We start from the raw sequence: 26590 nt of genomic DNA, 5'->3' as shown, positions 1-26590 counted from the left end.
CACAATCCTCTTATGTAGATCCTGAAAATGACGGTATCAATATAATACAGTGGATTTACCTTTTAAACTGGATCTATTACCTTTGATATTTGTCTTACACTGAAAAATTCTCACATCTTCAGGAAACCAGTATGATGAATAAGCTAAATGTTGACTCAAAATAGTTAAATCCCTTAATAACATCCTTTAGTTTCTATTATTTCACTGCTTAAGTTCAGCATCTGCATAACAAAGGTAACATAAGTAGTACTTAAGATCCCAAAAGCCCATTACATTCTATCAATAAAGACAAAACAAAACTACATGTTTACTGAAAATAGTCTTTTTTTCTTTGCTTTCCAGTTTTACACTTTTGTTAAACACAAAAAAGTGGACAAGATCAAATAACTAGATGGTAAAACACTGATTTTTTAAAAATCACATCTTTAAACCCATGAGAATCACAATTCAAAGTATGGCCACTGGGGGCAACCTGTAAACCTACGACCTTTTCTTAACACTGACACTATGTGACTGATTTTCCTTAAAACACAAATGCCATTAAGAAAGTATTTTTTGACACATTCTGGGAAAAAAAAAAAAAAAAATTTTTTTTTTTTTTTTTTGGCGATAGTCTTACTGTGTCACCCAGTCTGCAGTGCAGTGGTATGATCTTGGCTCACTGCAACCTCCACCTCCTGAGTTCAAGTGATTCTCCTGCCTCAGCCTCCTGAGTAGCTGGGACTACAGGCGTGTGCCACCACGCCCGGCTAATTTTTGTATTTTCAGTAGAGACAGGGTTTCACCATGATGGCCAGGCTGGTCTTGAACTCCTGACCTCACGTGATCCTCCTACCTCAGCCTCCCAAAGTGCTGGGATCACAGGTGTGAGCCACCACACACACCTGGCCCCCCATTCTGCAATTTTGGTTAACAGACTCTGAGGGTCCAAACATGTAAACAATTTATCCTATATATTATGAAAGAGTGACGTTGTCATGGCAATATAATGAATAAAGTCTAGCTTCTCCCAAGAAAGAGCTAAAGATTAAGAAGTGCTGCATTCTTGAAGTTGGTTCAATTTTATCCAAGCTTATTTTAGGTAATCAAAGCCTGGAGCAATGAGCTTAGGTAAAAATTAGGAATACTGAAAGCTAGATTTGCTGCATTTATCATTTTCACAACACAATTAGAAATCTCAGAATCAGACATGAAAGCATAGTTTTTCCTGATTGAGATTCGATACTATGTTGGAACCCTCCCACCCCCTTGAAAGCTAATATATTCTATTTTAGTCTTCGTAGGTTGACTAATAAAAAGGTCTAATAATTCAGGCACACACTTTGGCCAAGTTTAGCTTTATCACATCTAAAAAAAATTTATGTATAAAACAAGTATCAGTTCAAAAATATAGATTACTTTTTAAGAAGAACCTGCAGGAAATATAAAAATATTAAATCTGGTGGAAAGAACTGTTACACCTGCCTGAAATTGAGAGGCTGTAATGTTAATGTACATTACAGTATCGTTAGGTACAGCTGCTCTCCAGGCAGCTTGTTTTACTGTTTAGACCAGAGGTACTCGATACAGATTTCCAATTCATGTTACTAAGAGGTGCCCTTAAAGTGCTCCATTCCCCTTGCTTGGTACTCCAAAACACCGCCCTGGTCCCATTATCCTGTCCTTTCAAAGAAGCATAATGGCCAGCCATTTTGGACTTCTAGAGAGAGCTCTTCGGAGATTTTTCTTCTAGAAGATTAAGAAGTCTTTTAAGAATTACAGGTTCAGACATACACTCATCACAACAGTCTAGATTGCTTCAAAATATGAAATGAAGCTGAAATTAATTTTTACATTTAATTTTATACCTTAAATTTCTTTATCATTGAGGTGCCAATGTTTTAATGAAAAAGTAGAAAACAGTATAAAATTCAGTATCACCTATTTGTCTCAAATACAAGTACAGTGAGTATTAAACAGGAATGACAACAGAGTAGCAAAAACAGAACTGTAGATTTGCCCAAATTAACTGTTTCTCCGAATTTGAGGTGTATGGCAAGTTGAAGGTTTGATCTCTCAGCAATTGTTAATTACATTATCAGCTTAACACTTTCAAACACTACGGGAGGCATTTCTCTGTTCACATAGACTTAAGTACACATATACTAAGCTGTAAATAGTCTGCCTTCCATTAGTTTGGTCTCTAAGCACTATAAATATGTCGACTTCAAATCAGTCTATGAGACCCAGTGATCCCCTCTTCAGAGGCATCGGTAATACATTTGGCAAATGTCTTGAAACATGAATTGTAAATTAACATAGGTAAAACCTTGATAATAAGAGTCCCAAATATGTATTTTTAAAAATGTTAACATTAGGAAAAAAAATATTATAATCATCAGCTCTATTTCCTGAAAAAGTTCAGTTGAGGTAACCTCTGCAAGTCACAGCTCCACATTTACATACTGTTCTGACCCTCTTTTTGGCTGGGCTGTGGTCAATAGAATCTGAAGATATATCTCCAGAACCTGAAGACACAGAAAAAGAAATACAGGTGAAAGAGAGTTAAGACAATTTAGAATAAATTTCAAATTTTCTATTACATTAGCTTTATTATCAGTGTTAAAGGGTACTTACATGGTCAAGACCCTTAGAGTAAGTTAACTCCCAAGGAAATGTAGTTAGTTCCCTTTGAAATATTTACAAATAAATGTTAATATTCAGAGTCAAATCATAATGAATTGTCTTGAAAGGATGATGTGGGTTAATAATAGGTAAACTTTATGTTATTAGCCCATATTTGTGAGAAAGGATTTCTGAAATGATGAAACTTACTGGGAATATCTAATACACATTCATTTCACACCGTATATAAAAGCACAGTATGTAAGAGGTTAAGCAATGACAATATGTAAAGGCCATCATTCTTAAAGGAAAGAAAACATTTATATTGTCACAATAAAGCAAATAGAATTAAATGTTCTTTTTAAAAGCCAGGCTCAAGTAGGAATAGAATAAATTTGTATGTGATTTAAATATTTTCAATCTTTTGAATATACATCTCTCAGTAAAAATTCAAAAATGTAGGCTTATAGTTTTTTTTTTTTTTCCAGACAGGGTCTCTGTCTTCCAGGCTGGAGTGCAGTGGTGCTATTCACAGCTCAACTGTAGCCTCAACCTCCCTGTCTCAAGCCATCCTCCCACCTCAGCCTCCCGAGTAGCTGGGACTACAGGCACATGCCACCACGCCCGGCTAGTTTTTTCATATTTTCTAGAGACAGGGTTTCACCATGTTGCCCAGGCTGGTCTTGAATTCCTGCGCTCAAGCCCAAAGTGCTGGGATTACAGGCAGGAGCCACCATGCTTAGCCCACAATTAAAAAAAAAAAAAAAAAAAAAATACAAGTAGTACAGTATTAAGATGCTATAATAAATAAATCAGTTTCCAAAATGGAAGTTCTGAAAATATACGATGTAGAACCATTCCTCAGCTGAAGCTCAGGCAGACCTGGGTTCTAGTATTAGCTGTTGGATTAGCTTTGTACCTTAGGATGACAAACTTACTGCCTCAACTTTTTCATCTTTAGTATTAGCTTTGGTTCAGATATCTAAGGTCTCTTCCTAGTCTGATTTGATTCTTCATATTGAAACTGACACCAATGAAACTGTACTTGAAAAGCATACCTTTCATTTGATAATCAAAAGTCAGCTCTTCTCCAGCATTTATGGTTCTTGTGGAAAACAATGCTATTCGGGGAAGACGAGTATCGAGGTTATCAATGAAAACATTGAACACCTGAAGATTTGGGTCACACTAAAAAGGAACATTAGAACCCATTTAAGTACAAACGGTGTGAACAAGCCCTTCTACATGCCATATAAAATGTTTACTTTCCTAGAGATTTAGTTTAAGTTCCACTGGAAATTAAGTTGCTTATTGCTTAGAGGTCTTTGAGGCATGCACATTTAAAAAGATTGTTTTCCCTTATAAAAACTTCAGACAAGTATAAAATAGAGAAAATAAAAAATCCCTATGTATCCACTATACAGCTTCAACAATTAGTAACACGCTTGCCAATCTTATTCCTCTAGTCCCAACTTTTTTTCCTGGAGAATTTCAATGCAAATCCCAGATAACATTATTATTTCACTGGTAACTATTTCAGTAAGGCATATACTTTAAAGAACTAGAATAACTGTGTTTAAAAAATCAAATCTGCACTACAGAACTCAAATTTTACACTGCATGGAGTTTCACTGCTTAAATTTTTGGTCCAAACTCTTCAATGTTTTGAGAATACTATAGTAACTTACGGAATATGCAAGAATAAAAATGTAGAGAGTCATACTAAGGAATCAAAACTGTTTAATGGTCCTGGATAGAATATCTCTATTTTGAGAGTATCTCGAATTTATCATTAAGAAAAAAATTCTTCAATGTTTAATCAACAAACAAGGGACCAGAAGCTCTCTGCTAATCATACACCAATTTCTTACTATGAAATCCATCAAAAGTTTAACATAGTCTACCTTCCTTTATATGTTCAGCTATATAACTTTGTGACACACACTGTCCTTATTATCCACAAAATGCAGATAATGTCAACCTAACAAGCCTAATGTTTTACTATCCACTTGGTACTTAAGTAGGTAACCCAAAATTATTAACGTCCCTAATTTCTGGAAATTATTTATAGAGTCCAGAATTCTGCAGTTAAGTTCCAGCTGTATTCTAAGAGCTTTCAGACATTAAAAGGTAAGGAAGAATACTAATTTATAATTTAGAAAAATAGCCCTACACAAATACTCTACAAATCTTTAAATTTTATAAAAAGTTAACATGTTTACATTTTAAGAAAATACATTTACCTTCAGTTGTACATCCTAAAATTTAGTCGTGTTAACTTCCATTAAGACACAGTTCTGTGTAACTCTTGGACATTTTACCTCTTAATTGCTCTGCTCGTTGTAATATGAAAATAAAACCTACCATACAAAGTTACTAGAAAGTTTAAATGAAGTAACATATGTAAAGACTCTTTTAAAATACATGCTATTAATATTTGGTAGGCACCTCAATGTTTAATTTTCCTAATACAGCAATAATAGCATAACTTAACAGAAGCTGCCCTCCTTATAAAATACATATTTTGGAAATGTTAAAAGGATATGTAGTTTAAAGGGAATTATTCTTTAGCTATGGAAACTAGTACTAGGTTGAATTGTTAGCCGTGTCTAAAATTTACGTATGTCTTCTTACGCTGTGATTCACAAAATGAGACACATTGCCGTATCGAGCCGCATCCACTGTGAATTCATCAGATTCGTAGTCCAGATCAAAGAGATACGTGATTCCCTTGTTGTCATAGAACTGTCCCCGTCTTTCAGCTTCTTCACTTGTGATTACCTAAACAAAAAAAACTATAAGTATATTAAGTAGCTACTGAACCAAAGAAGCATTCATCTACATATCTACTAATATGCGAATACCTACAAATATTTAAAAAGTAAGAAATTCAGGTGTCATCAAAGCAAACATTCACACAAACTAAGATTCAGATGCAAAGAGGTGGGAAAATGAGGGGAAGAAAAATGATAATGCAAAAGATTGATGACTTTTTTTTTTTAAACAGGGTCTCGCTCTGTCATGATGCGGTGGTGCCATCATGACTCCCTGCATCCTTTAACTCCTGGGATCAAGCGATCTTCCTGCCTCAGCCTCCTGAATAGCTGGATCACAGGTGCATACTGCCACGCCCAGCTAATGATTTAGTTTTTGTAGAGATGTGGGGTCTCACTATGTTGCCCACACTGGTCTGGAACTCCTGGGCTCAAGTGAGCCTCCAGCCTTGACCTCCCCAAGTGCTGGGATTAACTGTACTTGGTTGATTTATGACTTTTTAAACAGGATTTGAGCAGTAAGTTGAAACACTGCATTACTTTCATTATAATTAGGATGTTCAAAAGGCTATACATCTATAGCTCTCTACAGGACACAACTGAATGTTAAGGACTAAATCTGCAAGTACATGCTCTAAATATGATCCAGGCACATTTTTCCTGTAACTTATATATATGCAGTTACAAATGGAAAATTGTTAAAAATACAGGGGAGAAGCTATGTTAACTTTGGAATGGAAGGTTTTGTTTTTGTAGAATACGTTATTTTCATGCAATTCTGTAAGTCTAAGATCGTCATCTACAGTTCTGCTCTTAAGAACACAGTTTTATGACACGCTCAGCTTAAGAAACCCAAAGTGTCTAAAGTACTTTATGTTACCAACCAAATTTGGCTGCTGCACTCATTAAGAATGCAACTCAAAAAAATTTTGGTTAACAAAAAGAGTAATTTGATCATACAAGATCTTGTATACTGAATAATTTATAATAATCTACCACCGTCTAAAAGAATCAAAACAGACATCTAAGTTAGTTTCAGAATTATAGATGAATACAGATAGTTATAGGTGACCCAATTCCAACTAAAAAATCCAGAGTTGACAACTCCAGATATGTAGCCATGCTTGTGTCTTTCTAGTCACAGCTCAACCTACCCTTCAGTTTGAAGCAGTGTGGTGCCATGGTGAAGACTACTGATTTTAGAGCTTTGAATCTTGGTTCTTATTACCTTATGACCTGTGTGACCTTGGGCAAGGTGCTCAATTTCTCTATAATAATGGACATAACAGTACTACTTCTCAAAAAAAAAAAAAAAGAAAAGAAAAAGAAATAGTACTACCTCACTGAGTTTTGGAGAGGATTAGTGAATTAATACATCAAGTGCTTAGAATAGTATGTGACACACGGCAAATACTTTTTACATTTATATATATATACATAGATATATGATTTGTATACAAATGAATTTGCTAGTATTTGTATAGTAGTTTTGAGAATGGTCTTCACAGTTCAAAAGTAAGTTACAGATGCACAGAACCTAATTTTCTTATGGATGCAATAAATGCTTGTGTATATTTTACAATACTCATAAATATAGTATCTTTCATGTTGATCCAAAATAGAGTTCTGCCAACTACATTTAATCATATTTGGTCAAATAGATGAAGTAAATTAAAACATTCAAGTTTCAAAGCAGCATGTGTTACATCTGAGTTTCTTCTTAGGACTTTTGGGTAAAAAGTTGTCATATTTTAAATTTTACAAATCCTAGGTTTGACTAGTAGGAATGTGTATTTGTTGAAAGATGACTATATCAATTTGTTTTAACATATATTTTTTGTTCATATAAAAGTTTTTTATTTCTAAATATGCCAGTGAACTCTTCTCCTAAATCTGAATAAATTTCTACATATCTGAAAACGAAAATATCAAAATGTACCAAGTATCTGTTAAAGAGATAAAAAGGTAATTTTCCAAAAGTATAAACCTTACATATCCATCATTTACTACGTGGCAAACGAAACATACCTCTCCAACATATTCCATAACAAAACTCATTCTTTTAATCTTCACAAGGGTCTTTACACCCCAGCCACGTCCATTGCTAGTTCGAAAGATGCAAAGCGAATACTGTGTGCCTTTTTGTACAATCCTATTGGGACAATCAGGTCCACATTGACACCTTGAGTTGCATTCATAGATGGGAGTACCAGGTGGGATTTTAATTTGTTGGTTTTTATTATAAGCCAAAAGAACTCCAGCTTCAGCAGGACAACATTTTTGAAAGAAGCAATCTGTGCATGAACAACCAAAGGTAGCTTCATTGACTAAGCTGATTCCAGGAGCTGGTTTGTATTCATTAATGTAATAGAAGTCTGAAGGTGGGCCCTCTAAATCAACACTATTTTCAACAAATATCATTCCTTTATGATTCTTTCTTCTGTTGAGTTCATCTTGCCATCTCTGCAGAGCTATCCTTTGTTTAGCCTTCTTCACAATGTACTCAGCAATGGCAGGTTTCAAAGTTTTGTTATTGTCTTTTGGAGTTATTGCTTTGCCTTTCTTTACCTGAGATAAATAATTATGCTTGTCATTAGAGAATTGCTGAAGCAGTAACGGGCACTTCAGATTTTGCAAAGGTTCCCAAGTATTTGTAGAATCTGGCCATCCTTTCCATTTTACAAGATAATATTCCATATCCTTAAAATACAAAAGAAAATAAAATGCAAATCAGATGGCTATTTCCCAGTTTTACCAAAAATAATTAAAAATCTTGAAGAGTAAGGTATCCATTACCATTTTTCTTACTAACGGTTCAGAACATGTAGTCACAGGTTCCTAACACATGAAGTATAAATCATACAAATAAAACTATTTTTCCTTATATTACATAAAATATGGAATTTAGATGTGGCATAACATGTTTGAGAAGAGGCTAAAGAGTTTTACCTGGAAAAAGACAAAGGTACTGAAACTGATGACTATGTTACTAAATGGTGATTCAGGTTAAACCCAGACGTATTTATTTTGATCATGGAAATAGATCGTCCCAAAGCTAACTCTTTATGACCTAGGTTAGTGGCTTACTTGGCCAGCAACAGATTCAGGCATTCTTAACGTCCGTAACTTAATATCATACACTAGACACGAGGAAACTCATTTCTCAACATCATGGGCACACATTCTCTAGATGTTCTAGGGATGAACTGTCCAATACAGTTATTACTAGCCACATATAGCTACTGAAAACTTGAAATGTGGCCAATCTGAATTGAGATATGCTTAAAATATAATACACACTGAGGCTGGGCACGGTGGCTCATGCCTGTAATCCCAGCACTTTGGGAGACCAAGGTGGGTGGATCACTTGAGCCCAGGAGTTCGAGACCAGCCTGGGCAACATGGGAAAACCCCATCTTTACTAAAAACACAAAAATTAGCTGGGTGTGGTGGTGCACGCCTGTAATCCCAGTACTAGGGGAGGGTGAGGCACAAGAATCGCTTGAACCTGGGAGGCAGAGTTTGCAGTGAGCCAAGATTGCACCACTGCACTCCAGCCTGGGCGACAGAGTGCGAGACTCAGTCTCAAACAAACAAAACAAACAAACAAACAAAAAAAGCAAAAAAAAAAAAAAAAAAAAACTGAATTTTGAAGACTTTGTATTATACAAAAAAAAGAACACTAAGTATCTCTAACTTAAAAAAAATCTTGATTACAGGTTGAAATAATATTTTGGATATACTGGATCAAATATATTCTTGAAAGCAATTTCAGCTGTTTCTTTTTACTTTGTTCAATGTGGTTAGTAGATGTTGAATGGCATCTGCAGCTTGCATTACATTTCTATTGGACAGCTCTCTTCTAGAGAATGCTGATTTTATTTAGACTCACCCATGACTGGATTAGGTAGCAGGCACTCAAGCCACCTAAGAGCAACTATTCTAATTTATCCCTCAGACTGTTGTTGGCCACGATGCCTTGGCAACAAGGCACCATGGTATCTTTTCACTTCAATGACTATGTTTTCCTCCCTTAAAGTAAGGCAATGCCATGTTTAAGTTTCTTTTTAAAAAGGCAGTTCAGGCTGGGCGCAGTGGCTCACGCCTGTAATCCCAGCACTTTGGGAGGCAGAGGTGGGTGAATCACTTGGGGCCAGGAGTTCAAGACCAGCCTGGCCAACATGGAGAAACCTTGTCTACTAAAAATACAAAAAATTAGCCGGGTGTGGTGGCAGGCACCTGTAATCCCAGCTACTTGGGAGGCTGAGGCAGGAGAATTGCCTGACCCCAGGAGGAGGAGGCTGCAGTGAGCCAAGACTGTGCCACTGCACTCCAGTCTGGGCAAAAGAGCGAGACTCCATGTCAAAAAAAAAAAAAAAAAGTAAAAAATAAAAGATAAAAAACACAGTTAAGTGTGTCTAACAAATTTTGAAGTAAAGTCTCAGTAATTTTTTTTTTCTTCTGGAATAATATATAGCCACATGCCCAAGGGGTAACATTAGATCACAAAATGTCTTCTAAAATAAAAAGGTGATTAAACTGCATTGGACAGTAACATTATCATTTTAAGTCATAGATACTGAAAAATCTTGTTAATTGAGATAACTGCTTTTCCCTGAAAATTTTAAGAAAGTTTTTATTACAAAGTACAGATGTCTATGACAGTTGTTTTAACAGTCAAAATGCATTAATGACGAAAGGTCTAAGCCATGTGATTTCTGCCATGTTGCTGAGGCACAAATTGGGCTGAGGGACACCATGAGGTAGCTGTGCAGGAACCAGGCGCCCACCCAGGAGTGGGCTTATTTTATCCCCACTATCTGCATCTTAATGTTTTGTTTCATTATATTCTATTCAACAAGCAGTAATCCTTGTGAATTAAAAACTTTGCTTTCTTTTGAAAATTGGTCAAAAGTTTTCTTCTCTTAAAAAATGTGATTACATGGTGTGCAGATATGCACAAGAACTGTAATTCTGTGGAAATATATATTGTGGTTCCAGGAAAAAAAAAAAAAGCGTAGATGTACATTTTAGTATTTGTCAAATTGAGCCCCACTAAAGCCTAAGGATTTCTTCCTTTCAGGTGACCGCTACAATTCAGGACTGCTGTTAGTGGGTATCTGTTCACACTCTAGCAGATACGAGATCCAATTGGCAGCATCTAACTTTTCTACTCCCCTTAATTCTAAACATTTTAAATTTTTCAGATGCTGGAATAAAGCAATGCAATCCTGGTCCTTTTTCTTTTTTTTGGCTACAGTTTTTCCTACCATAGCCCTGGGTTATGCCAAATGTTCCCAGCAAACAATCAAAGAAATAGAAATGGTGGCTTTAAGTCAATGGTTAAATCATCCAGGAACACTAAAAACATCCGCCACTGAAGTTATTTCCCAAATAATTAATTGTATTTAATCTTAGATGAATCACTTGCATTTGAAATGACCAAGTTTTATATGCTAATCACATTGGTACCTACTTGAATTTATGAACAGTAAATATGCTTATAAAACATGAATGCTTATAGCAGACTAGCATAGAAATATTAGTAAGATTTTGTTTCAACTTGGTAGACTTGACTTTTATTTTATAAGCATATTTTATTTTTAAAATCCAAAAAAGATATTTCCACTTTGAAAAATAATTTTACACAGAAAACCACTTTAAGAAACAAATTCAATAAGCTAAAATGCCAACTAAAGGCCAAAAAGTTCATAAGCTTATTATATCAATATCTTATTCTGATATGTAATCAACTCTTGATTACCTATAGAAATGGAATCCCAGTGGCAAAAATGATCCATAAATTACTCCTATGTAATTTGGAATACATCATATGAATTTTTTCTTAAAGACATTTCCCGGCCAAGGCGGGTGAATCACGAGGTCAGGAGTTCGAGAACAGCCTGGCCAACATGGTGAAACCCCATCTCTACTAAAAATACAAAAAATTAGCTAGGCATGGTGGTGGGCAGGCACCTGTAATCCCAGCTACTTGGGAGGCTGAGGCAGGAGAATTGCTTGAACCTGGGAAGCAGAGGTTGCAGTGAGCTGAGATCAAGCCACTGCACTCCAGCCCAGTCCGAGTGACAGCGCAAGACTCTGTCTCCAAAAAAAAAAAAAAAAAAAGACATTTCCCCCAACTATCTTCGGTGTCAGTTAAAGTCATTCAAATATTTTAGGATCTATAATAAGTATATGAACGTTTGGTCACTAGGGGGTATGGGGAAATATATTACTAGCCTTTAGGAGTAAAATCTCATAGGGAAGAGGCAGCAGTAATGTGAAATAAGTAGCAACCTAAGGCATTATCACCAGAATATAGAGGGAAATCAATACAGCTCAGACAATGAGAAAAGGGAAGACAGAAAGCAGTACACACTACACTCTGAAGGAGTGAGAGCAGTGATTGAGTAGGGAACATGGCAGGATGAAAAACATGGGCAAAAGCTGGGAGCTAAGATATGCATGAAGTATCTAAAAAATAGTGAAGAGATGGATCTGTCTAGCTTTAAGGTTCGGAATGTTGAAACAAGCTAAAATTTGTAATGGTAAGGCAAGAACAAATTTTAGACAACCATAACACTCACTTGGCTGAGACACTTGAACTTTATTGTAGGCCAGTGGTTCTTAAAGTTCTCAGAAACCATGGTGCCTCTAGGGGAGCTTCATGAAGTACATTTAACTCCATCTTGTTAGGAACAATTTTACAAATCTATTAATTGCCAAACCCACGGACTCTTCAGCCCTCCTCTTATTTGACCTCTCTAAGGCAACAGCCAGCACCTAACCATTTCTCAAGACTTCCTTCTTGCTCCTCTGTATTTGCCTTGCTGAGACTGCTTCCCCTGCCCACCACTTACACGATGGAGACACGCAGGACCCTGTCTGGCATCCCTTTTCACAGGAACCTGTTTATCCCTTTGGAGAATCTGATGAAAGCAATGGACCTTTCTCTAAAAAAACCACATATAAAACATTTTGGGTAATTTCAGGATATTTAGATTCCAGGTTTAGAGAATTCCTACTATAAACGATCTCTTTGGACAACCTCATCACCCCATAGTTTTAACTAATAATTATATGCTGATGACTCTCCAAGTTTTATCTGCAGCCCAATATATCCAATAGCCTACCGGATGGTTCTTAAAGCAACCTATCCACATGTAACTCACCACTGTCCTTCCACATCAGATTATTTCTTTATTCCTTATCATGGTGAATCTTACCTGTCCACCTACTCACACAAGCCAGAAACCAGGTTATCTCAATTCCTTCTTCTCCTCAATCCAATCATCACCAAGTTTCTTTAGAGATGGACTTCTTCCTGTCCATCTCTATTTCTATAGCGTTAGTCACTTCAGGCCCACAATTCTTGCCTGCATTCTTAAACATTAATCTTCCAACTGGTTTCCCTACTCCAGACTTACAGCTTCAAACACTCTATCCTTCTTTACTACGGAGTTTTTTTGTAAAAACAAAAAATCCACAGAACCAGTTATCCTGTTGTTATTTTGCTTAAAAACTGTTAATGGTTTCCACCCTGCCTAGGGAACAAAGTTCAAAGTTCCTCTTTTCAGAAAGCAAGCCACTCTGGAACTGTTCCCTGATGCCTCTCTGGCTCCATCTTCCATCATGGCCCCATTCACCCAACACACAGTAGCCACAATGAACAACTTGCCAGGCCTTTTGATGCCCCTGCTGCTTTCTTCACAAAGTTCTCCCTAATTAGGAGGGCCTTTCCCACTGGCCCAGTGAATGCTTGTCTCATCTTTTAAAACAGTGTAAATATCACCTCTTCTATGAAGTCTTTCCTGTCTCTCATACCCAAGAAGAACTGATCACCATCAACTCCTTTTTGTTCCAATTTCCAATTTAAACTCTAAGTTATTTGCGGGAAGGAATGGAATCTTATTCTTTATAGCCCCCAAATGAGCACAACTGCTCACCATATCTTAGGCTGTGACTAAATGTTTCTGAATGTATAACAAAAAAACAGGAGTACCAAAAGGTATGTAATATACAACTCACAACAATAACTGTATGAATTCTTAAAGGAAATACAAGCTGATAAACTTGGAGGTAGCAATTCATGGTTTCTCAGTATTTGTCACCTGCTGTCTATAGCCAACAAGTGGCAGCAAACACCAAAACTTTAAAAGAAACATATGAGAAGACAAAGAACTAAAAAAATTTGTCCTTCCACTGGCTATTTTTTTCTGCCAATTTTGAAATAATCATCATATTCAATATCAGTGTTAAAATAACCTGTATCTGGCTGGGCACAGTGGCTCACTTTGGGAGGCTGAGGCAGGAGGATTGCTTGAGCCCCGGAGTTGGAGACCAGCCTGGACAATATAGTGAGACCTTGTCTCTACAAATTAGCAGCATGTGGTGGCACATGCCTGTGGTCTTAGCTGTCCAAGAGGCCGAGATGCGAGGATCACTTGAGCCTGGGATGTCAAGGCTGCAGTGAGCCAAGATCAGGCTTCTGCACTCCAGCTTGGCCAACAGAATGAGACCCTGTCTCTAAATAAATAACTAGAATTTGATTATGAAAACACCAGTGGTTCCATGGGAGCACAGTCTGAGAACTATTTTAGTCAATGGAAAATCACTGAATTTTCATGCCAGTAAGAGTAGGAATTGTGACAGCTGGGTTAGAGACCCAGAATTGAAAAAAGTGAGCCACATGACATTGATTGTTAAAGTATTTTCTTAGTGCTCTGTTTTCCTGATCTCTCAAATACAGGTTGTAGTATAATGATTTCTATGTTATTCTAGTTCTTAACCACTCTAGGTTCAATCAGTGTTTTAGGAATATCACTCTATTGTCAGATGTGGACTATTGTTAACTTGTGCCACGCCGTATAGAGGTGGTTCTCGAAACACAAAAGTACCTGTATACTTTAAGAAACCAAAGCTATAGGCAATATTTATTGCTCAGCTTACTAAGCTATGTGCATGTCCATCAATGTGTACAGAGGATCTTGTTCTTAACTGAACTATCTTAAATACCCATAGTTTTGTCAGAAATTATTCTGTATGAAGCGGTGATGTAGCAACAATAATGCTGCAGAAAAATCACCTTGCATTGAGACTCAATACTACTACAATTAACACCCTTTAAGTTCAACTTGACCCTTGACATGAATTCATAATAGTAACAATCCTTTTTCCTCCCCCCACAGAATTTTTTCCATTTCTCAAGTTGGCTATTTCAGACCTCCTCCACTTTGCTCAAGGTTCCCACCCCTACCTCCTGTGTTATTTTCAGTGATGTATGACCTTTGTTACTAGTGCAAAGAGAAAATGGAAACCACCAGGCATTAACTGCCTTAACTGCCAGCCTTCCATGGCCATGGAGCTAGAGAGAAAGTGGATGCAGACATGAAAAGAGAGACGCACTTCCTCGGTCAATTCTTCTTGTCTCTTCAGCATCTTCCTCTGCTGGTTCTCACTAGCATTTAAACAGGCTCCATTTTCAAAAAGCAAAATAAAACTAAACCTCCTCTGAGATATAAACCCTTGTGTATGTAGGGAATCTCTAAAAGACATATTAAGTTGCTAAGACTGAGAGACTGAAACTAGGTCACGGGGTAGATGTCAGTATCTGACCTTTTATAACATTCACTTTTTAAAACTACATGCATAATACCTCCTCAAAATTAAAAAAAAATTACTATCACAATGGTCTTTTCAAAAAAACTTGAAAAAAATTATAAACACCCTTATACCCATGTAGCCCTCTCGTTTTCTTGAAAGCTAGGATTCATGGAAGAGTTGTCCATACTACTTGACTCTACTTTCTTACCTCTGGTTAATTTTTTTTTTTGAGACGGAGTTTCACTCTTGTAGCCCAGGCTGGAGTGCAATGACACGATCTCAGCTCACTGCAACCTCTGCCTCCCGGATTCAAGCTATTCTCCTGCCTCAGCCTCGCAAGTAGCTGGGATTACAGGAATGTGCCACCACGCCCGGCTAATTTTCTATTTTTAGTAGAGACAGGGTTTCTCCATGTTGGTCAGGCTGATTCGAACTCCCGACCTCAGGTGATCCACCCGCCTCAGCCTCCCAAAGTGCTGGGATTACAGGCGTGAGCCACTGCAGCCGGCCTGGTTCATTCTTTAATTCATTCCTTTGGCTCTTCTCAGAGGTGCTCTAAGGGCATCAGTGACCCTCCATTACTAAATACAGTGGATTCTTTCCAGTTCTCTGACCTACTGTTTCTCTCCTGCTGACATCATCTTTTCCTCTGGTTCCCATGATTTACTCTTCCCATTTTCTTTCTTTCTTTCTTTTTTTTTTTTTTGAGACCGAGTCTCGCTCTGTCACCAGGCTGGAGTGCAGTAGTGCGAACTCGGCTCACTGCAACCTCCACCTCCTGGGTTCAAGTGATTCTCGTGCCTCAGCTTCCCGAGCAGCTGGGATTACAGGCAAGCGCACCACCACACCAAGCTAATTTTTATATTTTTAGTAGAGACGGGGTTTCACCATGTTGGCCAGGCTGGTCTCAATCTCCTGACCTAATGATCTGCCCGCCTCGGCCTCCCAAGGTGCTGGGATTACAGGCATGAGCCACTGCGCCCAGCCAACTCTTCCCATTTTCTGACTACCTCTCTTGCCAGTGTGTCTCAGACTCTGACAGTCTTTCCTATGAGTGTCCCCACCTACTCCTCAGGGCTCATCCTCAGTCCTTGTTTTCTGCTCACATTTGCTTTGCTTAGGCTACTGCAATCGCCTCTTGCCACCCTCAACCCATTCAGGGCACAACAGCCAGAGTCATGTTTTCAACACATACATCTCAGCACGCTGCTCCCCTGCTTAAAACTACTAAATGGTTCTCTACGCCCTTAAGAGGAAGTCCAAAATCCTTTCCTCGGCCCATGAGGAGCCGCATACTCTTGGGGCCTGCCCACCCCGCCAACCTCACGTGCTCCCTCCTACTTTTCTGTTCCACTCACACCCTCTATTCCTTGAAGGCCCTCTTTCTACTCCTTGAAGTCAGGCTGTCTTCTGCCTCGAAATCGCTCCCACGTATCCCTTTCTTCCTTTAGTACTAAGTTGAAACATCAGTTCCTCAGGGATACCTGCCCAGTCTCTCCAGGATAAGTGAGATCTTTCTGTCACATCAACACTACGTCAACTACAATAAGTACTTTGTCCAACTGTATTTAAGGTATTTCTACCCTCACTGAACAATAAACTCCATAGTATCAGGACCGTACCCTCACATCACTCATTGCTCAGATTCCCAATTCCTAGTGCAGGACATGGTAGATGGCCAGTAAATATTGGCTGAGTTCATGAACAGGAAACTGCATCCACTCCCAAGGCTTCCCTCTCTATCTTTTTGCCAATTACTTTAAGATCTATGTTTCCAGTTAGATCTCACTATTGATTTGAGCCCCACTTCCAGTTGGTTTAAGTTACACTTAAAATGTCTTCAAGAAAGTACATTTTGACAGTACTCAAGAAAGTTGAGTACGTTTTAAGTAGAACTTAAACCCACTGGAAATGGGTCCCCAAACCCAATCTAGTTCCTACTCCTGTATTCCTGGTGAACAGTAATATTGTCTACACCACTGCCCAAGTCAGAAACCTGTATTTTGCTAGACCTGGCACCCTCACTACCAGACCCCCACCCAACCCTGTGACCACAAGCCACAGACATACATTTTACATCCTTATTTTTTTTTAAAAACACAGAAGAACCACACACCTACTTTTCCTTGCCATCGTTAATACTTTAGTCCAAGCACCATTGTTTCTGGTCTGGTTACTATGACAGCCATTCAGAACATGCAGCCATGCACGTGTTATTCCTTTCCCTATCAATCCCCTTTCTTTTTTGCAGAGAGAAAATTCTCTCAATTACAAACCTGATGTGTCACTCTCTTTAGAATCTGCCAACTAACTCCCCATTGCCTTAGGATGGCTGAAAAATCCTTCACTCACCTCTTTCTTTCCCACATCCATCTCCTACCACCTCATTCTCCAGACAGAAGCCCCAGTCAATTACAATGCTCGCCTTTTCAGGCTCCACTTGGACATCACTTCTGGGAAGCTTTCTGTGACCTATCCAAGGTGCACCTCCCACAGATCTTCTAACGATGTTTGCCACAGCACTTTTTATACATCTACACTGCAACGGGCTATTTATTTGTCAAACTTTCTCACTAGGCTGTGAGTTCTTTATAGTGAGGGAGTTTCTTATTAATCTTTCTATTCCCAGTGCCTAACACAGTGCCTGGCACACAGAAGAAACTCAAATATTTGTCGAGTAAGTATACGAGAAAAAGAAACAGGAGATACGAGTCAACAGAATGCTGCTATCATCTAAACATGAAGCCAGGAAGGCCTAGTCTAATCGTGAATGTAGGCCCTAGAAACATGACCGAAGCAAAAGACAATCAATGACCACGGACCAAACACCCATTCTGTACCGGGACTACAATGAGACATAGTCCTGGCCCTCAAATGGTGGATGATTTAGCAGGGAAGATCTGATACAAACAAGACCATAAAGTGCGACAAATTCTAGAGTAATGGCAAGAATGGTGCTTTGTAAATCCTGAACATAAATCAACTAATTTTGCTGGAGGTGAGGAAGGGCAGGTTGTTCTACAATAGGTGGTGACCTTTGCACTGAACTGTGCTGTGTAGGATTTTGCGATCCAGGGAAGAGAAATGGTAGTATTCTGAAGAGGGAAACGGATGAGGAAAGGGGACACAAAAGTGCATGATATGTTCAAGGCATTAGAATATAAGCTGTGTCTGTTCTTCAGCTATGTTTCCAATGCTTAGAACAGTGCCTAGCTCATAACAGGTGCTCAGTACATCTTAGCTAAATGAAATGATCTACAAATATTTCAATTTCAGAAAATAGGATATATGACAAGAGATGAGGCTGGAAAGGTGGTGGTTGGCCAGATGATAAAGAACCTTGGTCCTATGCTAACGTGTCTCAGATGAGACTGGCAAATAGGGAACCATGAAAAGGTCTAAAGCAAGGCTTGAATGCAATCAGAGCTAGGTTTAAGAAACAACTATAATGGCATGGTGGACTATGGTACTGAGACATATCTTTCATGAGCTAAGTGAAGGTGGTCACACAAGAAAAGGACAAGGTCACAAGATCCTTCACCTACTCTGAATTTGTAAAAGAAAGAGAAAGAGAAGAAAAAAGGCAGAGGTATGCTGAAGTAATGCTGGCTTAGAGATTCAGTATCTGTGCCAGGCAGAAGAAATGGGGGATGTATGTGGGGTATTGAGGACATAAGCGAGCAAAGGAAGGTCACTTATTCCGAAGCAAGAAAAGGGATGAACTGATGAGAAAGACTAAGAAGAAACTAAACAGCAAAAATGATCTGAAACTGAACTACAACACTCAGGATTCCATACAAGAATCTTGGTAGCTCCCTTAATGTAAGCACAGACCCGTAAGTAACTATTACTAATTCTCTCTGTGAAAGCACAGCAGGAATGAACAGGAAAGGACAGAGAGACAGAGATAACATAATATGATAACCCATTAGATTTAGAGAGTAAAAAGAAACGAAGAATTAAAGATATATGCAATCATGAGGTTAGGTAAGTGGGAGAATTATGTTTCTGTTAACCAAGACAGGGAACACTAGTGCAAAATCCAGGTATGAAGGAGGAAAATAGGTGCAGTTTTGAATGTGAACTTGGATACCTGTAGGGTATCCAGTTCGCAATGAAGCCCAGAAAGGGCTCAAGGCCTCAGAAAGACTGAATGATGAGCCAAACACATACAAGTAGAAACCACTGGGAAAGAGGCTGCCTACAGAGCAACTACAAGGTGAGAAGAGGGCCAAGAACAGGGCCTTGAAGACTATCAACATTTCAGAGGAGGAATAAGAGATAGTAAAGGAGGTTCATAAAGAACAGTAAGAAAAACAGGTGGAAAAGAAGTAGGAATAGAGGTAACAATAATCACAGTAAGCACTCATACAGTATAATTACCACGCTGGCCTTTGTTCCACGCATTCTATCTATATTAACTCATTTAATGCTAGTAACACCCTGTGAGAATAGTACAATAATGATCTTTGCTTCAAAGATGAAGAAACTGAAAGACAGAAAGTCTAAGTAACTTGCTGAAGATCACACAACTTATAAATAAGAGGCAAATGTTAAACCTAGGCAATCTCTCCATAGACGAGAGTTTCAAAGAGGAAAAGGTAGCCAACAGTGTTAAATGGGGAAAAGTTGAATAAGATTCAAGGTCTTCAAATCTGACAACTAAAAGGTCACTGAGGGGCACAAGTCAGAATAAGGTGGGTTAAAAAGCTAATGGGAAGTGGAAAGACAACTCACAGTATGGGAGAAAATTTTTGCAAATCACATACTAATAAGGGATTTGTATCCAGACTATATGAAGAATGATTACAAGAATAAACAGACAATCCAATTTTTAAAATGCGCAAAGGATCTGAACAGACATTTCTCCAAAGATATACAAATGACCAGTAGGCACAGGAGATGCTCAGTATCATTAGTCAGAAAAATACAAATCAAAACCACAATGAGATACCACTTCAAACCCACTAGGATAACTATCATCAAAAAGTCAGGTAACATCATGTTTTGGCCAGGATGTGAAGAACTGAAACTCATACACTGCTGGCGGAAATGTAAAATGCAGTGCTTTGGAAAAGAGTCTGGCAGTTCCTCAAACAGTTAAACACAGAGTCACCATATGACCCAGCAATTCCACTCCTTGGTATATACCCAAGAACCACGAAAACTTATGTCCACACAGAACCCTGTAGGTGAATGTTCATAACAGCATTATTTATAATAGTCCCAAAATGGAAACAACTCAAATCTCCACGAAGTGATGAATAAGTTAAATGTGATATATCCATACGATGAAATATTTTTTGGCAATAAGAAGGAATGAAATATTGATATATTTTACAACATGAATGAACCTTGAAAACATGCTGAGTGAAAGGGGCCAATCACAAAGGACCACATATGGTATGATTCCTTTTCTATGAAATGTCCAAACAGGCAAACGGACAGACAGATGTAGTGGCTGTCCTAGGGCTGGAGGTAGAAGGGTAACTGAGGAAGTCTGGGGGTAACGGGTGGTAGCTAAGGGGTTTAGTGTTTCCTTTTGGGATAATGAAAAGTGTTCTAAAACTGACTCCTAAAGTATACTAGAAAATCTGTGGGTTTTTCTTTTTTTTTTTTTTTTTTTTTTGAGACTGACTCTCGCTCTGTCGCCCAGGCTGGAGTGCAGAGGGGTGATCTCAACTCACTGCAACATCCACCCCTGGAGTTCAAACAATTCTCCTGCCTCAGCCTCCCGAGTAGCTGGGATTACAGGAGCCCACCACCATGCCTGGCTAATTTTTCTATTTTTAGTAGAGACGGGGTTTCACTATGTTGGCCAGGCTGGTCTCAAACTCCTGACCTCGAGTGATCTGCCCGCCTTGGCCCTCCAAAGCACTAGGATTACAGGCGTGAGCCACCGTGCCCGGTTTACAAAATCTGAATTGTACACTTTAAATAGGTGAGTTGTATGATAGCATGTGAATTATATCTCAACAAAGCTGTTAAAAAAATTAATGGGACATGCAGTAGTAGAAAAAGACAGAAAACACTTGCATGAGTGGAGAGGCAAGGCCAAAGAAAATCTTTGAAGGTTAGGGAAGATCTGAATGTGTTTACTGACTGAGATATATCAGTAAAAAAAGAGAGCTTGATATAAACAAGACATCAGAGAAGAAAATAAGTCTGGCCGGGTGCAGTGGCTCATGCCTGTAATCCCAGCACTTTGGGAGACCAAGGCAGGCAGATCATGAGGTCACGAATTTGAGACCAGCCTGGCCAACACGGTGAAACCCCATCTCTACTAAAAAATACAAAAATTAGCTGGGCACGGTGGCGGGCACCTGTGGTCCCAGCTACTCAGGAGGCTGAGACAAAAGAATCGCTGGAACCCAGGAGGTGGAGGTTGCAGTGAGCCGAGATCACACCACTGCACTCCAGCCTGGGTGACAAGAGCGAGACTCTGGGCCTTTAAAAAAAAAAAAAAAAAAAACTCCTGGAGGGGGTAGATAGGAAGAAAAAAGAAAAATGGTGACACCTCTGGAAGTAAGAATAAGTGTGAACAGCTGGTGGTGAAGGTAAGTTGAGAGTTTACACATGAAAGATCCTATTTTTCATTGAGGTAGGAGGTCTTCAGCAGAAAATGAGAAATGAGTAAAGTAAGAAACCCAGAAAAGTAATACAAGTTGGAAAACCTGCTGACAAGAATGGGAAAAGCAAGCAAGATAAAAAGCTTGTCAGGTAGAACTGAGCAGTGTGAGAACAGAAATAAGTTATAATGGGGCTGATATGCATGACTGTATAATATTCTCAGCTGGATTGGTCAGTCCATAGCTTGTAAACTGAGATGGCAGATGATTGGGGCTGTTTCAGGGGCTGAAGGATGCTGAGAGTGCAGGTGAAATGCATGGGCATAAGATCCCACTGAGCAGGGAAGGCTGTGATACTAATAGAGCTTGAAAGAATGGGATTTAGTGACTGATTCAATATAGAAGATGAAGGAGGAAAATAAAGACTTAAACAGGATTCCCGATTCACTTATCTGATAGATTTGGTAGATTAATGACCAAAACAGTTCTTAGAAAGTGAGGCAGGCTATAGACAGATGAATTACTCAAAAATATAAAGTTTAGATAAAAATATATTTTGAGAACAACTCTGCCGTTTTTTAAGAGCAATAAAGGAAGGCTTAGAGAAGTGAAACGAGTTTGCTTAAGTCCTAAGGTACTAAACAAAAGCTGGAAATGACTTTGCAATCCAGGCCATTCTATTATAACCTAGAACCTGACTAAATCTGGAGTGTGATAAGATGGCAGGAAATGCAAATGGTGATGTTCTTGAGAGTCAGTAACACTAAAATTGGTTTGAAACGGTAGGTTCATTTCAGGTGATAGTGGGGAAATATGATCCAGGAACAAAACGAAAGACAATTGGAGATCAAACATTTGCTCTGGTAACCCACACGGAGATAATCAAGAGTTGGATGTAGAGTGATACTAGCACCTGAAAATATTCTAATGCAAGAATACTTTATGCTTCAAAATCCTCTCAATGCTATTTGGCAACACAGATGATAGGACATATAAATTTATCATGCCTTAGAATTTTAAACATTAAGAAGAGCTTATCTTACTTTTAAGGTTCTTTTTATGTTACAGAAATATGAAATACTGAAGTCTGATTAGGTCTCTTGTAAGGGGCTAGATATTTGCCTTACCTTTACTACCTTGTAGTCACACAAGTATTCCACCTCATAATTGTTTAGATTCCTTTTGGTGATTCCAATCGATTTACATGTGAGCTTTTCTTTTCTACATAATTCCTGAAGAGTATCAAGTGAAACTAGGCAAGGCACACACCAAGCTACAATAAGAAAATAGAATTCTTTACTAATGAAATAGCTATTCAATTAAAACAAAAAAGAGAAACTTAAAACCTCTATTCCCCATCTTTCAACTGGCAGTTTTAGACTAAAAATTCCTATGACAAGAAACCAGTTACATGTCTTCAAGAAAAAGTTAAACATTAAGGAACTATTTTGTTAAATTGGTGTTCTTGGATTTTCTCATGGATTTCTATTCCACTATGTTTAACTGACATCAGTTAATTTCCATTAAGTCACTTGAAAATGTTCCATGTCTGTAAGCTTTTTTAAGATTATATACAGATGCAGGTCAACAGAGGTACTGTTTTTTACTTTCATTGTATTCTACATAGACTATAATCACTATTTTAATAAAATGTAAATCTCTAGGACACTTATTCTTAAAAACATATCTAAAATATACTTTAAAACAATCTTATAATTTGTTAACACGTAACTTCCATTTTTTTTAACTAGACAAAACGAACTGAAATCTAATTAAAATATATTTCTACGGTTACAAACTCATTATGTTAGTTTTCTCTTTGAAATATTGCATGAAGCTTTAATTCCACTTATTATTTTACCCATACTGCAATGTATTATCACCAAGGTGAATAAACTCCAGTTATTAAAAAAATGGAGAGTATATCGATATTTTGTAATACTTATGGACTGTACTGTTTTTAAAGCCAAACTTTTAAAACGGTGTTCAATTTACATAAGCCATGTACTAAACTCAAAGAAAATTAGACATACTCATCATCAACCCTCCAGAAGCCAGAAACTAATTGTGTTCCAGAAGATTTCACCCTCAAATTTCTGTAAGCAGCATGTTACCACACTGAATTTAAAGTGTAAATTAACACGTTTAGGAAAATGGAATAAACTTGTTGTTAGGGCTAGTGTCATGGTAAGCACTAGACAGGATCAAAAAAAGTCCTCTGCACTACCCATCGCTCGGTCACCGAGCTATGTGACTTTAGTGAGGTCTCAATCTTTTTGGCTGTCAGATTCACTGGAAAAAAATGGAGAAAACTGGTGTTACCAAACAAAATCTATCAGTAAACTCAAGCTTTACTTGGTAGCTCTCCAAGGTAGTTGCGATCACCTTTTGTGTTTTGAGGTAATTTCAGGGAAGGGAGAACACTTGTTAGCGGCAATAACTTTTCCGGCACCCTTTCCTCATCCTCCCCACCTCACACAGAGACTTCATTGTCAGAAACCCTTAAGCATAATTTCTACCATCTCACTGCCTGCAAACGATTCCATCCTAAAGCAGTAAAGACAAAGGTATTTTCCTCCAGAAAACGTGGAGGAAGAGGCTGATTGCTTTGTAGTGGTCGTTTGGGTGTAGGACAGTTATGGGAGAGAAATGACCCCATAAGTCCCTTCCATCTACAAGAACTAGAGGACGTTTTGTGTTAAGTTGACTTCATTAAGGGGATCACGTATAAAGGAGGTTCCTCTTATCTACCCAAGGTGTGTTTGTGTGCTTTTCCTAAACATTTTTATCTAGTTGAGGATTCAAAACACAACCCGCAAAGGAAATGCTCTTTGAGAATTAAAAAAAAAAAAAAGTGAATATGAAAAACTGCAAACACGTGGTTAAAAAAAAAAGACAATCTCTCGACAGTCTCCAGTAATGCAGAAAAAGATTTCACTGACAAAATTAAATAGTTCATGACCACCATAAACACCTTCCGCTAGTTCACAGTAACCCCTGACATTCTCCAAGAAGAAAAATTCAGGGATAATGAGGTCATAATCCCAGCGGAGAGGAGACGAGCTTGAAAACACCTTTACATTCCGGAACGCACGGAAAAGTTCCAGGCTCTCAAAGCGTGCGCGACACCAACACCCCCCGACGCCCACACCCACGCGCGCTCGGTGCCCAGTTCCCCGGTGCCCAATTCCCCAGCGTCCACAGATATAACACCAAACTCCCGGTGGGTGAAAGAGTTACCGTAAGCCAGAGGCTGCAACCTCAAATACCCACTTTCTGGGCGATTCTCCAACGAGGCACTCAACCTCCTAGCGTGTCCGCCTTGGGGGGGATTCCTCGCTTATCCCCTTTCTTAGCACACAAGCGCCCCGATTTCCTCTCCCCCTCTGATATTAAGGTCATGTTCACGCCGGCGGGCGTCGCTTCCCGCCTCCCACTTCAAAGGCCCGGGCGCACGCCGCACGCCGCGCTCCAACCACCACAAAGGAGCCAGTCGCAGCCGGGCCCCGGGGACCTCCAACCGGGGACCGCAGGGGAGCGGCCTCGACGCCCGAGGCCGCCACGGGAGACGCGGAGGGGGCCGGGCCGAGCGGGCGGAGACGCCACGCTCCGCAGCCGAAGCGCCCCAGGCTCGGACAGTGCCCACCTCCGCGGCGGGAGCCGGCCGGGCAGGGAGGCGGGTCAGCGGCCTGGGGGAGGGTAGGCGTCCGCAGCGTGCGTCCCGGAGTTGGGGTCGCGTCGGGCGGGGAACCGCCACGTCGCCGTCTGGCTGGCCTGCGGGACGGCCCCGCCGCCCGAGCCTTGGGAGCTTGCCTGGGAACAGGGAAGGCGAGGGGGCCGCGCTCCAGCCTCACCTCCTCGCGCCTCGGCCCCAACCGCCGCCATCTTGTGGAGCTTTCATTCAAACTGGCGCGGTCTGACGGGATAGCTCAGCTGGCCCGACGCCCCGCCCCTAGCCGGCCCGCGCGGGACTTGGGGGCCGGGGCTTGAGGGGGATGGAACCCGCACGGCGTCCTGACGTCACTGGCGGCCGACCCCCCCCCCCCAACCTCGCGGCGGCCCGCGCGCCTGCGCCCCAAGGCTAGGCCCGGCCCCAAGCGCGAGGAGCGGGGCGAGCGCGCGTGCTCCCGGATCCTTAGCAGTGTCCGGCACCCCTTCCCTTCGCCAGGCCCGTTTGGCGCCTTCACTCGGGAAGACGTCGGCCAGGCCTTCCCGCACGGCGCTTTGGAGACGTCTTACTTCGGCAGCACGCGCACACTGCGCGATCCGACACGGGCAGCGGGGACCTAGGGAGCCGGGGACGCTGCCTGTCCGGTCCGGTTCCGCAGCCACCGCAGCACCAAGGGCCATCGTTAGGCTCCCCCCAACACCGCTCCCTCTAGAGCTCCGGGCCTCGGAAGCGGCTGTACGTGGGCATGGCTGGAGAGGTTCCGCTGGTTTGGGGCAGTCGCCGGGATTCCGACTGGTTGGTGTGGGGTGTGGCCTGTGCGGTCCAGCTCCCAGCTGATCCTAATGTGCGGCACAGCGGAAACCGCCGGTCCACATCAGTGCTTCTCACTTAAAGGGGCTTACGAATCGTCGGGGGTGGGGGAGCTGGACTTGGAATTTTTTAAGAGATGAGGTCTCACTCTGTCACCCAGGCTGGAGTGCAGTGGCGCGATTACGGCTCACTGCAGACTCGATCTCCTTGGGCTCAACTTTAATGTAAATTGGGATTGGGTAGGTCTGTAAGGGGACCCGAGCTCCCCTCCCATGTTGTTGCCAAGCTCCTGAGCTCGGCCTGCTGGCGGGTGGGGGCCGGGAGGAGGAGGACTCCAGGGGCTTCCCACCTGGTCTCCACCCCCCTCCCCCACTCATTCTTGACGCTGCATCCATGATTGTTTTAAACAACTTAAAGCAGAAATCTTAGAGCAAATAACGAAAACTGGCAGAAAGCCATTGATATCTCCTAAGGACTTAAAAAAATTCATGTAAAAAATTACATAAACGTTTCAAAGCAGTATGTATAAATTTGAAATACTGAAAATAAACGCATACCAT

The 26590-nt window shown here is 40.1% G+C and overlaps 2 protein-coding genes across 10 annotated transcripts in view; one reads left to right on the top strand and one right to left on the bottom strand.

Moving 5' to 3' along the window:
* DCLRE1C (DNA cross-link repair 1C) overlaps positions 1-7410 on the top strand; it is a 57171-nt gene extending 49761 nt beyond the window's left edge. For all 3 annotated transcript variants that reach the window (XM_063669593.1, XM_054503179.2, XM_063669595.1), the window contains exon 15: positions 5612-7410. In XM_063669593.1, coding sequence (XP_063525663.1) covers positions 5612-5751 — 140 coding nt within the window. In that variant the 3' untranslated portion in view covers positions 5752-7410. The remainder of the gene's footprint in view (positions 1-5611) is intronic.
* Positions 303-26590, bottom strand: SUV39H2 (SUV39H2 histone lysine methyltransferase). Of its 7 annotated transcripts, XM_054503182.2 has the most exons (7): positions 23936-24553; positions 23584-23842; positions 22678-22823; positions 7407-8078; positions 5239-5385; positions 3663-3792; positions 303-2507 (listed from the first exon to the last, which is right to left on the bottom strand). In XM_054503182.2, the coding sequence occupies exons 2-7, from the start codon at positions 23588-23590 to the stop codon at positions 2401-2403; spliced, it is 1209 nt and encodes a 402-aa protein (XP_054359157.1). In that variant the 5' UTR covers positions 23591-23842; positions 23936-24553; the 3' UTR covers positions 303-2400. The 7 variants fall into 7 exon arrangements, with proteins under 7 accessions (XP_054359157.1, XP_054359160.1, XP_054359156.1 ...); XM_054503185.2 differs by lacking the exons at positions 23584-23842; positions 23936-24553 and adding an exon at positions 25790-25810; XM_054503181.2 differs by lacking the exons at positions 23584-23842; positions 23936-24553 and adding an exon at positions 25405-25575.

The sequence above is a fragment of the Pongo pygmaeus genome, chromosome 8 (assembly GCF_028885625.2).
Source record: "Pongo pygmaeus isolate AG05252 chromosome 8, NHGRI_mPonPyg2-v2.0_pri, whole genome shotgun sequence".
In the NCBI taxonomy this organism is placed as follows: Eukaryota; Metazoa; Chordata; class Mammalia; order Primates; family Hominidae; genus Pongo; species Pongo pygmaeus.
The sequence above is the reverse complement of the archived record's forward strand: the minus strand, read 5'-3'. Positions and strand labels throughout refer to the sequence as shown.